Source organism: Cyprinodon tularosa, unplaced genomic scaffold (assembly GCF_016077235.1).
Source record: "Cyprinodon tularosa strain WSP-4 unplaced genomic scaffold, ASM1607723v1 ctg79, whole genome shotgun sequence".
NCBI classification, from domain to species: domain Eukaryota; kingdom Metazoa; phylum Chordata; class Actinopteri; order Cyprinodontiformes; family Cyprinodontidae; genus Cyprinodon; species Cyprinodon tularosa.
Window position 1 is genome coordinate 2419726 of NW_024039551.1, and position 15552 is coordinate 2435277.

Consider the following 15552-nt stretch of genomic DNA (forward strand, 5'->3'; position numbering starts at 1 on the left):
TAACAGTATGCACATATAAAGATGAGAGTCCGCTTTAGCTTCATCACAACATCATTAAGAATAACAAATTGACCTGCAATTCACACTCTTCCTGTCAGAAGCAAGAAAATGCAAAAACAAAAAGTAATGGATGTGAAGCAAAGGAAAAGAAACCATTCACAAAACTGTAGCCTCTCAATATTGAATCTTTAGTTAAAGAATCTTTTCACAGCCGTGTTTTTTCATCCCAAATGTACAAAAAATGTATTGATATTCTGCTAATTATGCAATTATGGTATTTCCAAAACAAAAGAAATACAAGTAAAATTGCAAACAACATAGCAGTGGCGGACGTAAACATATAACATAAATCTGTTTTCAGCCACATCTCAAACTAAATGTGAGAAATAGCCACTTTATGAATTCAAATATGCCTTGCCATCATCCTCCAACTAGTTTCAGTCTTCTTCTTTGTCATCGCCGGCCTACCGGCCTTCCTAGAGAAACTCTTCTTTGTCGCCGGTCTCTCGGCCTGCCTCTAGACACTGTGCTTCACCTTCGGCCTCATGGCCGGCCCACCAGAGACCGTGTTACATCCTTGATCACCTTTGGTGGGGTGTTTTGGACTCTGATTGTTTTTGATTTTTGTTACTTGCCCTCCTTCCTGGTCGGCCATCAGCCGGCCCTGGGTGCATCGCTTTGTTTTTGCTTTGGACTTTTAGAAAAAAAAAACCCATTGTAAACGTGACAAGTACCCAGTAGAGAATTGCAGCTGTAGAAGATGTGTTTAAAAGTAGTTCCGGACAGTTAGGGTAACTATGAAATGTCACTGAAAACAGAACCTAGCTCCACAGAACATGGGTTAGCAGTCAAACAAGGAAGTGACCGCGATATGCTGATGAAGATTCTCAGTCATCCAGGTCATAGTCATTCCGTAAAAGTTAAAAAAATATCCACTGGACTTGGTTTCCAAGATTTGAAGACATGTCGCCACCTCTCCAGGAAGCTTTCTCAATTCAAATGTCTGGATTTGAGTTTGAGTCTTATATAGACAAGGCCCTGTATTGCTTGGAAACATGCAAATGGTAACCGAAGAGTGGGTCGTTTGGTTCCATTGTTAGCCTGTAATATCTGAAACCTGTCTATGATTCTGAAGGTCGGTTATTAAAGGGGGGGATTGCCGTTAAGGGGGGGATCGTCTCCTGTTATACCTGAAACCTGTCTATGATTGGTTTCTATGATTGACCATGATATCTCTCACCAACAGCAGCACCCTCTAGAGGTCATTTAGTAAACAGATAGGCCAGACATACACTATGAGTTATTTTTTGTTATTGCACACACCTACAGCTCAAACTGTACGATGAAATTGCAGGGTTTAAAAGTTCACAGCTCACGATGTATGTTCTCACACTGTGCGGCCCGACTCTCTTGTGCGACCTTACAATGGCCGACTGAATTTCAAACATGTTTGATTTTCTCCCGACCTTACGATTTCTGATTGGGAGGTGGTCTTGAGAGGCTAATCGCCCCTCGTTAATGCACCATGAGGCTGAAAGTCGGCCTGATCGAGAATTTCTTGCTCAACTGGAGAATCTGCCCAAAAAGGGCAAAAAAAATCGTACAGTGTATCCCCGGCTTTAAGCAGCTTTATTTTACGGAGATGAGGGAGTTGATTCTAATCTGTCGTGTCAGCCAGTCTGCTTGAAGACCGGTAATACTTATCACTGTAGTTCTGGTACTGTGTCAACTCATTTATGGCTCAATCCCAATCTTTACACTCCCTATCTGAACAGGCTCAAGGTTCATGTCTGAGTTCAAAGCTTAGCCAGGTTTCTCCTTGGCATACTAATATTGCTGTTGACTTGCTGAAGAAGGCACATTTCCATCACTGTAAGGGAAATGGATGTGGAGAAGGGTAAAAATCGGTCCGGGGGCCTGAGCACCCTGGAAAAATGTCTGATATTTCTGTTTGTTTGCATGACAGTTGTTAGCATTTGCCTCATAACTCTCTACTTTGCTGAGAAGTCTGACTCGTCTGCTCATTCAGAAGGTGAGTATCCATCATCTGGTCATAGGTCTTCTGTTTTTGAAAGACAGCAAAGCATTTAGCTCTGAAAACAGTGAACCATGTTCATCAACAAACAGACAAAGAAGTTAAATATCCTAACGGCTTGGTTAAAAAATAATAAAAAGAAGAGCAGCTTTTTGACAGACAGTAGTTGGAAAATTAAGTCATTCTTCTTTTTCCAATCATGATTTATTTATTTTATTTACTGTTTATTTTGTAATTAATTTTGCAGCAAAATGATACAAATGCAACTTTAACCTTAGACAAAATCATAATGCACATAACCCTCTCAGAAAAAGGGACGGATGCAAAGCATGTTGGAGATTTGGAGGAAATGCAAAAACAAAGGTGCTGGAAATTCTCTGAAAAGATTCCACAAAGGAATAAAAATAATATGACCAGTAGAAATATCAACAACTGTGGCTCTGACTGGGGAGGGGTACAATTTGTTTTGGTTTTGCTTTTCTCTCTTTCTGAGGATCTAAATCCAGCAGTTGGCTAATCAAAGTGTCTGTGTATATAAAGTACTCTCATATCTCCATGCTGGAGCAGCTTTATGTTTCAGCCTACCAAAAGAAGAAGATTCTTCTGAATTAAAAGGTTTTTACACATTAATCAATGTTTAAAGATTGGATTATTATTCAAGCTCCTGTGAACTAACAAAAGAGATGAATTATTATCTGTTCCTTATCTGTCATATCAATTGACTCGTAATATTACTGATCACCTTTCGCTCATAGATTAAAGGGCATCAGTCTAAGCATAGATTCACAGACTTCGTCGTTACCACACACCTCCTCCAGTTCTGCTGGGGGAAGCCAGAGGCACTGGAGGACCAACATAGAGACATAGCACCTCCATCCCTCCACTCAACATATCCAACTCACCAAGGAGGGCTGATCAGTAATCAGCCCTCATTGTGCTCCTACCTTAACGTGGTGAAAGGGTTTCAGTGCTCGGATGATGCCAGAGGCTACATTGCTATGTTGTGGGGGCTTAAAGCCCCATGCGATGGTCATTGACTGCAGAAAGGCTCTGTGTGATAGGTCAGATAGGATGGGAGATGTAGAGTGATACTGGTTAGTAAACAGTCAGGCTCACCTCCAACCAACACCATGTGATGTTTAAAAAAAAGTTGAAAAACAATCCACTGGATTTTGTTTCCAAATTTGAAGACGTTTCACTTCCCATCAGAAAGCTTTTTCAATTCAAAATTTCAGAAATAGCGTTGAGTTCAAAGGTTTATAGAGTAGCCCAACAAAGAGCCTTGTTTTGGCTTAGAATGCAAATTGAACCTGAAGAATGGGTCCCCCCCTCTAGGAATTGGAGATCTTTGTTAGCCTGCAATACCCAATACTGGTCTATGCCTCTGAAAGGGGGGTCGTCAGGGGCATTGTTGGCCTGGCTGACCAGGCGAGATGTTTTGTCCCCTGCATGGGGGTGAGGGTTGAGATGATAGCGGGAAGGAATCAAATCTATCGCTTTTGAGAGCTGAAACTTGCGAGAGGATGGAGCCCATTCTACTTAGGAAGAGGCAGAGAGGAGGGCTGGGTATGCTTGTCTCACCACAGCTTACCCATCTCATGTTGAAATTCACCTTGTTAGGAGGTAAAAGGGTTTCACTTCCCTGCATCTTTTGGACCTATGGCTTGAACAATGGTACAGATTGCCAGGCCCCATTTGATGGTGGTTCTGCTCATCCTTCTACTCAAGGATTCTATCATTTTGCCAGGGATAATACCTACTTAAGATATGACAGTGAAACCTGGAAGGATCTGATTTGACCCCCAACTCTGGACCTGAGTGAGATTTCATTATTGGACTTCTGTGCAAGTCGTGGATTATCCATAATGAATACCACCTTTAAGCACTGGCTCCAATAGGTACAAGTAGAACCAGGACACTCTAGATCAGGGGTGTCAAACTGGTTCCAGAAAGGGCCGTGTTGCTGCACGTCTTCTTTCCAACCAAACAATAGCAAACCATACTCCAGTCATCTTATCAAGTCATCATGTTCAGATTGGACTCACTTGAGGAGATGACTGGAGTCAGGTGTGCTATTGCTTGGTTGGAAAGAAGACCTGCAGCCACACGGCCCTTTCTGGAACCAGTTGGACACCTGTGCTCTAGATGGTGATCAGTGATCAACCAATATATTAGTGACCGGACTCCTCCTTGTGTCCTAAAGATATTTTTTTTACGAGTTTGGTTTGTTCTGGTCCAGACTCCCTGCTGGGGCCCTCAACCAGGCTGCTGCTGATGTGGATCACTGCTTATGATCATCCTATTCACAAGGAAGACTTACTTTTTCTATATTTATCTAGCTACTTTTTTGCATTTGCAAACATCAATCTTAATATTTCCAACTCAGCAGTGAATTTGTTGAGTTCAAACTGCTGCTTTACTTAAGCAGGCACATTTCAGGATCTGAAATGATCAAACAGGGATGTTTTTGCAGGGAAGGAACAAAACATTTAACATCCGGCAAGAAATATTCAGTAAGAAACATTATGACCTCATCACCATACTTCCTGAGAACCAATAAAGCTGCAGGGAGAAATGTGGCTCTTCTCAAAATGTACATTTTGCTGTCATGATTTCTGAAATGTTGTCTTTGGCTTTCAGGGCCTCTCTCAGGGTGTGGAGGTCCTCAGCAGATGAGCGGTGATTCGGGGACCTTTACCAGCTGGAACTATCCCAGCAGCTATGACAATGGCAAAAGCTGCACGTGGAGCATCACTGTAGATCCTGACAAGGTCAGAACACTTGTCCCAAAATACAGAGAAACTACAATATGGTCAAAGAAAAAAGGACTTTGTATTAGAGTGCTAAAATTTTGGGTCATCCCTCTTTTTAAAGGTGTGAATTATTTAGTTACCACCAATGTTACTCTGTCGGAGCCATCAGCTCAAAATGCTAACAACATGAATGATGAGGCATGTTTCAGGATCATTTTCTTATTTGATTTTTCTTGAGTTTTACATGTTTTATTACATTCCTCTGAAAAAACATGTATTGGTAATTGTTTAAAAAAGAGAGGTTGGGTCTTTGTTAAGGATTGCATATTTGGTCTTTGTTCTTGTCTGTGGGAGTTAGAAAAGACTGAAGGAGAAAAAGACATTACACCGAAGTCTGCAGCCTATTGCTCTTAGAAACCAAAACGTCTGGAGAAGTATTTGATAAGTTTGTCAGCTGAGACACATCTAGGTGATGACTTCAAGTATATGTGTCAGAGTGCTCTGAGGAGCAGCACACGGGGGCAGTTGTCAGCACCATTACCTTGAAGCAAGATGATCCTGGTTTTAAATCCTAGCTAGGGCTTATTGTTCAAAGTTTGAAGGTTCTCTGAGTAAGATGGTGGCTTTATGTCTTGTTTGCTGTCAGAGCTGCACAAAGTGAATTGATCAGTACCAACACTGTTGTTAGGGGATGACTCCAAACTATGTCAACATGCATTTATTAATCTACAGGAGTTCTATGTTGTTAGATCCTAAACTGAACTCCATTTAGTATGTAACTAATTTAATCAAGATGAGCCGTAGAAAGCCTTTGGTGGAGAGATACTTGATAGTTTATGGAGATTTTATGCCTGGCACAGATGTTCTCCATGGCTTAGGGTGGATAAAGGGAACAGTCGGCTATGTAGGGGCTGGAGGGACATCCAGATATTAGATACACTCTGCTATTATGTAACCTATCAATTATCATCCAAGTGTGTGCACAGCTCCTTGCAGGAGCTCACCTAGTGTTTAATAAAAACTAATGCTGTCATTTCTGTGCTCTATATTGATTCTGCACTCACGTTGAAAGTTCAGGTTGTCGCTGTGATCTTAATTTTACTAGACCACCATGTGTCTGGGTTCTGATCAGCTGTTTTATGACTTTCTGTTATGAAAACAGTCTGCTGTGAAGCTAAACAGTAGAGGACAGCTGGTGCAAAGGCAGTGGTATCATCGTCAACAGATGGTTGCCTGGTTCTGCTCATATTCTGGCCCATCAGAATAAATAAACCCTTCATTCCCAGCTCTGCCAGCACTGCTCCTCACTCCCAGTAGTGGCTCAGCTCTTTCTCACTGCATTCTTCTGTATTTCTCTACCTACAAACGTAAATATTACCTTGAAAAATACACTATATTGCCAAAAGTATTTGCTCACCTGCCTTGACTCACATATGAGCTTAAGTGACATCCCGTTCCTAATCCATAGGGTTCAATATGACGTCGGTCCACCCTTTGCAGCTAGAACAGCTTCAACTCTTCTGGGAAGGCTGTCCACAAGGTTTAGGAGTGTGTTTATGGGAATTTTTGACCATTCTTCCAGAAGCGCATTTGTGAGGTCGCACACTGATGTTGGACGAGAAGGCCTGGCTCTCAGTCTCCGCTCTAATTCATCCCAAAGGTGTTCTATCGGGTTGAGGTCAGGACTCTGTGCAGGCCAGTCAAGTTCATCCACACCAGACTCTGTCATCCATGTCTTTATGGACCTTGCTTTGTGCACTGGTGCACAGTCATGTTGGAAGAGGAAGGGGCCAGCTCCAAACTGTTCCCACAAAGTTGGGAGCATGGAATTGTCCAAAATGTCTTGGTATGCTGAAGCATTCAGAGTTCCTTTCACTGGAACTAAGGGGCCAAGCCCAGCTCCTGAAAAACAACCTCACACCATAATCCCCCCTCCACCAAACTTTACACTTGGCACAATGCAGTCAGACAAGTACCGTTCTCCTGGCAACCGCCAAACCCAGACCCGTCCATCAGATTGCCAGATGGAGAAGCGCGATTCGTCACTCCAGAGAACGCGTCTCCACTGCTCTAGAGTCCAGTGGCGGCGTGCTTTACACCACCGCATCCGACGCTTTGCATTGCACTTGGTGATGTATGGCTTGGATGCAGCTGCTCGACCATGGAAACCCATTCCATGAAGCTCTCTGCGCACTGTTCTTGAGCTAATCTGAAGGCCACATGAAGTTTGGAGGTCTGTAGTGATTGACTCTGCAGAAAGTTGGCGACCTCTTCGCACTATGCGCGTCAGCATCCGCTGACCCCGCTCCGTCAGTTTACGTGGCCTACCACTTCGTGGCTGAGTTGCTGTCGTTCCCAAACACTTCCATTTTCTTATAATACAGCTGACAGTTGACTGTGGAATATTTAGGAGCGAGGAAATTTCACGACTGGATTTGTTGCACAGGTGGCATCCTATCACAGTTCCACGCTGGAATTCACTGAGCTCCTGAGAGCGACCCATTCTTTCACAAATGTTTGTAAAAACAGTCTGCATGCCTAGGTGCTTGAATTTATACACCTGTGGCCATGGAAGTGATTGGAACACCTGATTCCAATAATTTGGATGGGTGAGCAAATACTTTTGGCAATATAGTGTATATCTTTCCTCACACTTCACTGCAACCGCTGACAGTTCAGTCAGTAATTCATCCATTTTACTGGTTTATCGGATGCAGAGAAAAGAGGACGATGTAAGAACTTTGCATGTTTCTGCTGCAGGTGATTCATCTGTGGTTTGAGGAGTTTGCTTTGGAGGAGAAACAGCTCTGCACAGGAGATCTGGTCACACTGCGAGACTCACTGGGAACTATTGGTAGATATAACCTCCATTTATTACTGAGGTTGAGGGAATGGGTCGTTTTTTTTTTTTTTAAATTAGGATGATTTTAATTGTGTTAATCCATTTATTGTGTATATCTTGTGCAATATTTTATATTATTGACTGTATGTTGTATAGGGTACTTAATACCCTTAATAAAACGTATTAGTAGTTTTTCTTCTTTTGGATACTGTTAAACAGTAACCCTTCTGTGAATTCACTTTATGTTTTAGAAGAATTTCTAATGACTTAAATCCAAAGACCTTCCAATTTGGAAAGACCAACCTAACATCTCTAATATCAATCATTGGTTCCTCTTCTATAAAAATCGCCTCAACAAATAAAAATAAATTCTTCCAAAACAGCTGCATTAAAGTGCAGCTGGTTTGGAAATAGTTTCTCCCCTCAGTCAGACTCAATTGACGACTGACATTCCCAACCTTTCCGGAATTTTCTGTGTTTTATCTGCAGGGAAGTACTGTGGCTACACTAAACCCAAACCTGTGGTGACCCTTTCAAACCACCTGATGGTCTACTTTGACACCAACGAAAGGAAAACAGACCAAGGATTTAAAGCACATTACAAAGCTGTCGCTCCAGAGGCTGCATCACGTAAGCTACATTTTTGCTTATTAAACCGTCTCTGTCAGTCTAACTCAGTTATCCTCCTTCCATTAGCCTCTCCTTTCTGGTCCTTTAGGATAAAAACATTCTGTTTCTCATGGATTTCAGTTGATTTTAATGTCTTGGCCATCCATACTTGTGTAAATGTTACTCATGCACCAGTGTGTAGTTTCAATATTAATGAAACAAACTCTCCATTACTAGATTGAATAATTTATCAGTTTATAAACACTGAACTACACTAATATAAAATGCTTGTTGACTTATAACACCACCAACCTCCTTCACATTTCCTTCGTTATTCTCCTCCACTCTTTCATCTGGCTCCTTATCCTAAAGAATTAACTTATATGAAGCCATTAATCAAATTAACAATATAACAATGAAAACAGTTAATTTAGGGGGGAGCGATAAAGACAATTTCAAGTATGCTGGTTCTTATATCAGTTTGAAACTACATACAGTATTCATAGATTGATACAGCATGTTTAGGTTAATTTGAGCATTTTATTCAGGAGAAGTCAGTGTTTGAAAATCAAGTAAAATTATAAAAAGGCATAAGTGAGAAGAACTATTGCCAGTGCACTGCAACAGCCTGACTTTTGACTCAAACATTTCATACATTTCTAACTTATTTAGTTTGTTATTTTTATTATTTCTATTTAGTTTTCACCAAAGGGCTGCATTCCTGAATGGTTTCTGCAAAGCTGCAGTCAGTGAGGTTTGTCATTGTATACTGTACAGTCTGATTTTAATCTTACAACTATTATGACTAATATGATTGAGGGTGGACAAAGATGATTGTTTGGTGAAACACCAGGAATAAGGAACCTTTAACACCCAAAAAAACAATTGGACCCAATATTGATGGGAAAAAAACACAAAGAATGCACATTCTTTCTAACAGTCTATTTATTGTGGGGTTTTTTTTGTTTTTTTTTTACCTTTATGCTGCTTAAGCAACTGTGCTGTATTAATATAATCTGTTAAAAACAAAAAAGAAGATTGCAGCAGGACCAGCAGTTGCTGCTGCTGATCAGACTGAGCTGTATGGGGACTAAACACTTATGATCATGTATTTTCCCATGTATTTTTCATGTATTTGCGAAAACTCACAAGCTGACTTGGCGAGCCACAGGTTGCCGAACCCTGCTAGCTGAGAGTAATGTCAGACTTGCAAGAGATTCTCAGTTACATGTTATGCTATGTTTACACCGAACACGATTTAAGCAGTAGAAGGAAGCGGTTCACATGCAGATTTATGGTTGAAGTGCATCAAAAGGTCTCGCACATTTGAGCAGCAGGAGCAGCTAGCTTCAGCCCCTCCAAATCAGGCCTAAATACGTCTATGGCTTTTCATGTGTTTTAATAGAACTATTTATTCTCATTCAGGGAAAAGTAACTTATTATAGATCAAATAGTTGTTTTTCCTACTAAATATGAGGTCCAGATGTTATTTCAATCAATTGCATATTTTAAAATACTTTGTAATACCACTTTTTGCCTGTAGCTCAGCGCTTATTTTCTCCTAAAAGATGCACAAAGTTGAAGCAAACATAGAACAGGGTCTTAGACCCACAACCATCAGGAATCAGGTTAAGGAGCTAATGGGTTAAGGGGTTAGACCATTTCTCTCTGCCCAGTAGGGAATCACCAAAAAGTCAACTTAATTAAGCTGTCGCCTCACATCTGGACAACTTGAAACCAGCTGTGTGGTGCAGCTGCAAACCTGGTTTCTTGTTGGCTTATTCTAAGCGCTTCTGTTTTATTTTCCTATATTTTAATCATGTAAAGCACTTTGCATTGTCTTTGTACTGAATTGTGCTATACAAATAAATTTGCCTTGCCTTGCCTTGCCTAGTGTAGCACACTCTCTAATAAAAGCTGAATTAGACCTGCCTGATATAACCAAGTCCGTCGATGTAGCAACACGTACAGTATTTTTATCTTATTACTTTTATATAAATGGAGGCAGATGTTATAAGGTTTACTTCTTTCTTCTCCCTTTTATTAATGATTTTGGTTGTTAGATGAACGAGTTATGAATGAATGAGTTATGTTGTGTTTTACTGAATTAAATAAACTAAACTAGATACAAACAAGATACTTCAGAGGCGTTCAGTTCAAAGTTTCATCACCTAAACATGCTTCTTTACTCTAAGTTTTCATCATTCCTATCAGGGCTTTCACCATGGTGCTCAGAGGGCCATTCACCATCAATAGTGTCACCATCAGTGGTTTCTCTGGTTTCCCTGGTTTCTCTCGTTGCCTGTTATTCTACTAGTTGTCCATCTTGTGCCTATTTATTTAGGTTTCTTATCAAAAGACAACTATACTTTGGACTACATCTTTTTTTAACCACATCATGACAGAGATTCTAGCTCCAAAAGACTCAGTCATAGTCTCATGTAAAAAAAAAAAAGTTTGTTTCTGATGAAAGTCCTGGTAGTTTTTATCAGCATGCTTACATATCAACCACTTAGCAAACAGATAACATCTAATGGTTATTGCAGAGATTTGTCAATCTTTTGTTGATCAGACAGTCGATATGGACATGTTACAGGGAGTAGCTCTTCTTTTGCCAAACCTAGGTGCAGCTCTATCTTTTATAAAGCTCCTTGGCACGCAAAGATACAAACTATACATTTATTTATTTAAATTTACTGCAAAAGCATTCCTTTGTTAAATAAGTTCAAATTCAACACAAGTTTTTTCCCCCAGAATATTCTATATATTCTAAGTTTCCTTGTTAGCCTATATTGCTGTAATCAGAATCTCTTGGGGGAAATTATTTTCTTGCAGATAGAAAAATAAGATTGTAAGTAAAAAATAAGATATAAGAATAAAATAAGATAAGGGTAAGAATAAAATAACATAAGAATCACAGTATATACAATCAACAGTATTTACAATTTACAATGCTGCTCAGTACTAAATTATAATTGTTGCACATGAACATGTTTTTGCACATAGTAAAGTAAAGAAATAAGTAATCAATGAAATTAAATGATTGATATTGATGATTCATATTTCAGAAGCTTTAGCACATATTCACCATGGTTTAAGGCAGAGTTTGGCATAAAAACAGTGGTCATTACAGCCAAATGCAAGGGGTGGGGGTGTTGGTCCTTGAGTTGTCAATGCAGCTGAAGTATCCTTCATTCCTGTTTCCAGAAATAGCTGGTGCTGGCGGTTTCCTCCAAGGTGATCAGGGGGATCTGATGACTGCAGGTTTCCCAGAACAAACCTATCCAAACGGAGCACTCTACCAGGTACAATAACACTCTATAACATCCACGGTTGATGCACCTAGACACACCTAGCCTTTACCCGAATATGCTTACTCTAACTTAAACCTTAACTCAAACTATATTTGACTCCTAAGACTAACTGTTTGCAAAAAGGGAAGAGAGGATCAGCAAAATGTGCTCACCTTGGTGCAAACGGTCCTTACTTTAATGCAAAACAAATTACTCACACACACATGCAGAGTTTCATTTTGATCAGTTCCTCAGGATGTTCTCCAGTGCTGTTTATTGTGGTATATGTAGATCTCTGTGACAAAAGGGGAATACATATTTAAATAAAAAAAGCAAACCATATAAAGGTCCAACAGATAAAAAACGTTTTATCAGTAACCATAATCACAACCTTTCTCTAGTAGTCCGGTGAGTTAGGTTGAAAGTTGCTAAAAGTATTAAGGTACGATTAAGAGAAAATCAATTAAAACAATAAACTGAGTCAATGTTTATCATACTGACACTCAATGGAAAACCAATCGTTAAAAATATTGGAGTTATTTCTAAGTATCAAGTTGTTAGTGGAAATTAATGTCTTCATTAATGCCTTCATTAGGTTTCAGCATCCCTTCCACTGACCAAGGTTACCCATAATGCATGAGTTGGGGGCATTGTGAGATCTCCAAGTGGTTCAGAAATTTCCTACTGAAGTGGGAAAGAAAATGTGGAGATTGAACTAATCTGCCTTCATACTTAATTTCTGATAAAAATCTCAAAAATCATAAAAAACAATCACTTTTGAGTTGAAAATCTCACACCGTACATTGGTCAAAGCCTATAACCCGCAATCCAGTGGCCTGGGAACAGGTCAGAACCACACTGACGAAATAATCCAAACAGGTTTGCCTTTACCCAGTTAGAAAGGTAAACTGTGAGTTAAAGAAACACTTAATTTCTGGTAAAGGATCTTAACAAAGACAGCAGGCTGAGGCACAGAGTATTAGATTCTCTGAGGTATAGAGATTAAAGCCTGAATCTGATCAAAGTAAGTCAGAACCAGTCAGGAAGCAGTCATCATCTTTCACACTGCAGGGCTGTAGCTTGACAGATCAACGTCTGTCCAAGTAGACATGGACTCTCTGAATGAATTATGTATGAGCTGCAGTATGTCGAAACGCAGCTCATGTAGTTGCCATGCCACCACAAGAAAACATGATTCTGTTAGCCAATTTCTACATGATTTATTCATCCAATGTTTAGAATAACTTTCTGCTCACCTCTGATTTCCAGCCTTTTAGTGTTTTATGAATTTGTGTTTCTGTTTTTGGGGAACAGTGGAGGATTACAGTGCCTGAAGGTGAGCGGGTCCGACTGACTTTTACCAGCTTTGACCTGGTCCCTGATATCTGTGGAGACTTTGTTCAGATTTATGATGGCCATGAGGCTGGCTCTACTTTGCTCGGTAGGTTGGTGTACCACCTGCACAAATGTTTGACAGATACTCATATAATGCTACATGGGGAGACCTTGTTCAATAATAACTGTTTATATAAAAGCTTAATGTGTGAGGGAATTAAATTCAGTTCAGCTTATCTCTATAGCTCCCATTTACAACATTAGTCATCTCTAGGTAACCTGACTCCGCCAGATGGATTTGCTCCGCATATCCATCTGGAAACCTTCGGTTGAAGTAATTTTGGGAAGGGGCGAAAATACTGGTTAGCTGATTGGCCTATGTTGGTGATAGACGGGCCAAATAAACCAATCAGATCAAGCACTAACAGTACTAACAGCCAGGCTACTCTCGAAACCAGTCGGGAGAAGAACAAAAACATCTTTTACTCTGAGAAAAGCCTCCAGAGCAGTGTTTTGCTCTTCTTTCAGTGAAGAAATACTCTGTAATTCCGATAAAACTTGCTCGATAGCCACGCTAACGCTAGTTTTATCGGCTGAAGCCGCCATGTTCTTTAGACTGAACTGTCGCGCTTCTCTTTGCGTCACACCTCAACCCGCCTCAAAGCCAACGCTGATTGGACTTCGTTTGGTGAACGGCTCCAAATTTTCTTCAACGGAGAGTAGCCAGACTGATTAGCGTGTGAAATCTTGAAAGCTCGCGAGATCAGGATGGTCTCACGAGGCTAATCTCAAGGCACTTTGCAATTCAACCAGATGAGATTTCTTGTTAAGGAAAACCAGCTGATTGCATCGACTCATTGACTCTACAGCAATCCCTCACATCAAGCATACTTGTAGAGACAATGGAGAGGAAAAACTCTATTTTGACAGGCAGAAATCTCCGGCAGAACCAGGCTCAGTGTGAGCGGCCATCTGCCAAGGCGAAATGGGGGTCAAGGAGACAGAAGCAGAGATACAAAAAATAAGAAGAGATACTAAAGAGAGGGATTACTGTGAGAAAAATATTTTCAAACATGCATTACTAGGTGTGTGTATCCATTCATAAAATATGGTTTGGTTAACAGCTGTACAACAGAGCCAACATCTTAATCCCAGTCAAATGAAAATTTCCTGCATTTTATCCTAAACTGAATAAAGGTCAAAACTAACCCCGAGTTTTGCTCTCAGGAACATTTTGTGGAGGCAGTAAGCCAAAGGCAGTGGAGTCCAGCCACAACACCATGGTGGTGCGCTTTAAATCTGATGGCAGCCTGACTTCTAAAGGGTTCCAAGCAACTTACACAAAGTCCAGCCTTCCTCCTGTTGTCATTCCAACCACAGCCCCGACCACCACCAGCACACAGACCACCCAACCTCCAACAACCTCTGGTGGGTTCCTTCTGTTTTAATTTACAGGCAGGGTTCTTGATAGAAATGTCATCTGCTTGAAACCAGTGAGGAAAACACTGAAAATAAGTGGACTGCCTCTGATAACACCCATTTGGGTTCATTGACTTTCTATCCATGGTGTAAAACTACAAACAAGCTACAATGAACAGTAAAAGGCAAGAATTGAGTTCAGAATGGATTTCTCCAAATCAACACTGGATCCAAATGATACTTCTTTAGTTTACATGTTGATGTTTAATATCTGAGAAATATGAATCTGTTTCTTTGTTCTGACAACACCATGGCTAAAAAGACGATTCTGATAAGGTCCTTCACCCCACCAATCTTTGGTTAAATGCTGTGCATACACATCCTCCAGCACAAGGCCTTTAAGATTCTGCCGGTTGGCTGTCCAACCTTTTCTCTATGGAGAACTGGTCAAAATATTTAAATTAACCTGTCCGCAAGCAAAACAACCCCATAATTTGGTAATAAGCCTAGTCCAGGAGATTCAGCCAGTTTTATGTGTTCAGGATCATTGTTCTGTCTGTAACTTGTACATAACTCTCCAATGCATATCAACGTATTTGACGTTTTCCAGACGAGCGCTGAATGTGTTTCTAACTTACAGCCACTGTTTAATGGCATATTGGCAGCATTTTGGTATAAAAGGGGAAAGCAGAAACGGTCAGTACTCCTCCACACTTTAGACGTTCCACAAGAGATGGAGGATGCAGCAAGGCTGAGATGAGAATACATACTAGCTGTCCTCCAACATCAGTGTGATCTCATCAATTTGACTCTGTTCCAGGTGCAGGGTGAGCGAGAAGTCTAGTGTGATGGATCTTCCTTGCGTTCACGACCACAGACATGACCAACAAACTTCCTATCAGACATGACGCTGAATTTTCACTGAACCTTCTTTCTTTCTTTTTCTTTTTTTCTTTTTTTCTTTTGGTGGACGGGAACCAGCAGCTAGGTTAACACCATCAAAGATAATCAAAGAAATCTTTTTATGCAGTTGGGGCGCCTCTAGACTCGTTATGAATTTGCTATGTTTAAGCCCAAAATTGAAAAAAATACATAAAAAGTTCGGCATATGCCAGCGTTTTAGGAGATTCTGGGATGTCTGAATCTGCAAGGTGCAACGGGGGCCCAAAGAGATCTGGATACTTTTCTCTCTTCATAATCACATCCATGTTATGAACTGCATTGGAAGCACTACATAAGCACTACATACATTCCCACAGGACAATG

General features: G+C 40.5%; 1 protein-coding gene across 1 annotated transcript in view; it reads left to right on the forward strand.

Annotated features, from left to right (window-relative positions):
- The first annotated feature begins 1823 nt into the window (after positions 1-1823).
- Positions 1824-15552, forward strand: part of zgc:154142 (uncharacterized protein LOC555481 homolog) — a 42967-nt gene continuing 29238 nt past the window's right edge. Inside the window, exons 1-7 of the mRNA XM_038271113.1 lie at positions 1824-2032; positions 4676-4806; positions 7549-7642; positions 8120-8260; positions 11447-11544; positions 12847-12973; positions 14095-14295. Coding sequence (XP_038127041.1) covers positions 1882-2032; positions 4676-4806; positions 7549-7642; positions 8120-8260; positions 11447-11544; positions 12847-12973; positions 14095-14295 — 943 coding nt within the window. The 5' untranslated portion in view covers positions 1824-1881. The remainder of the gene's footprint in view (positions 2033-4675; positions 4807-7548; positions 7643-8119; positions 8261-11446; positions 11545-12846; positions 12974-14094; positions 14296-15552) is intronic.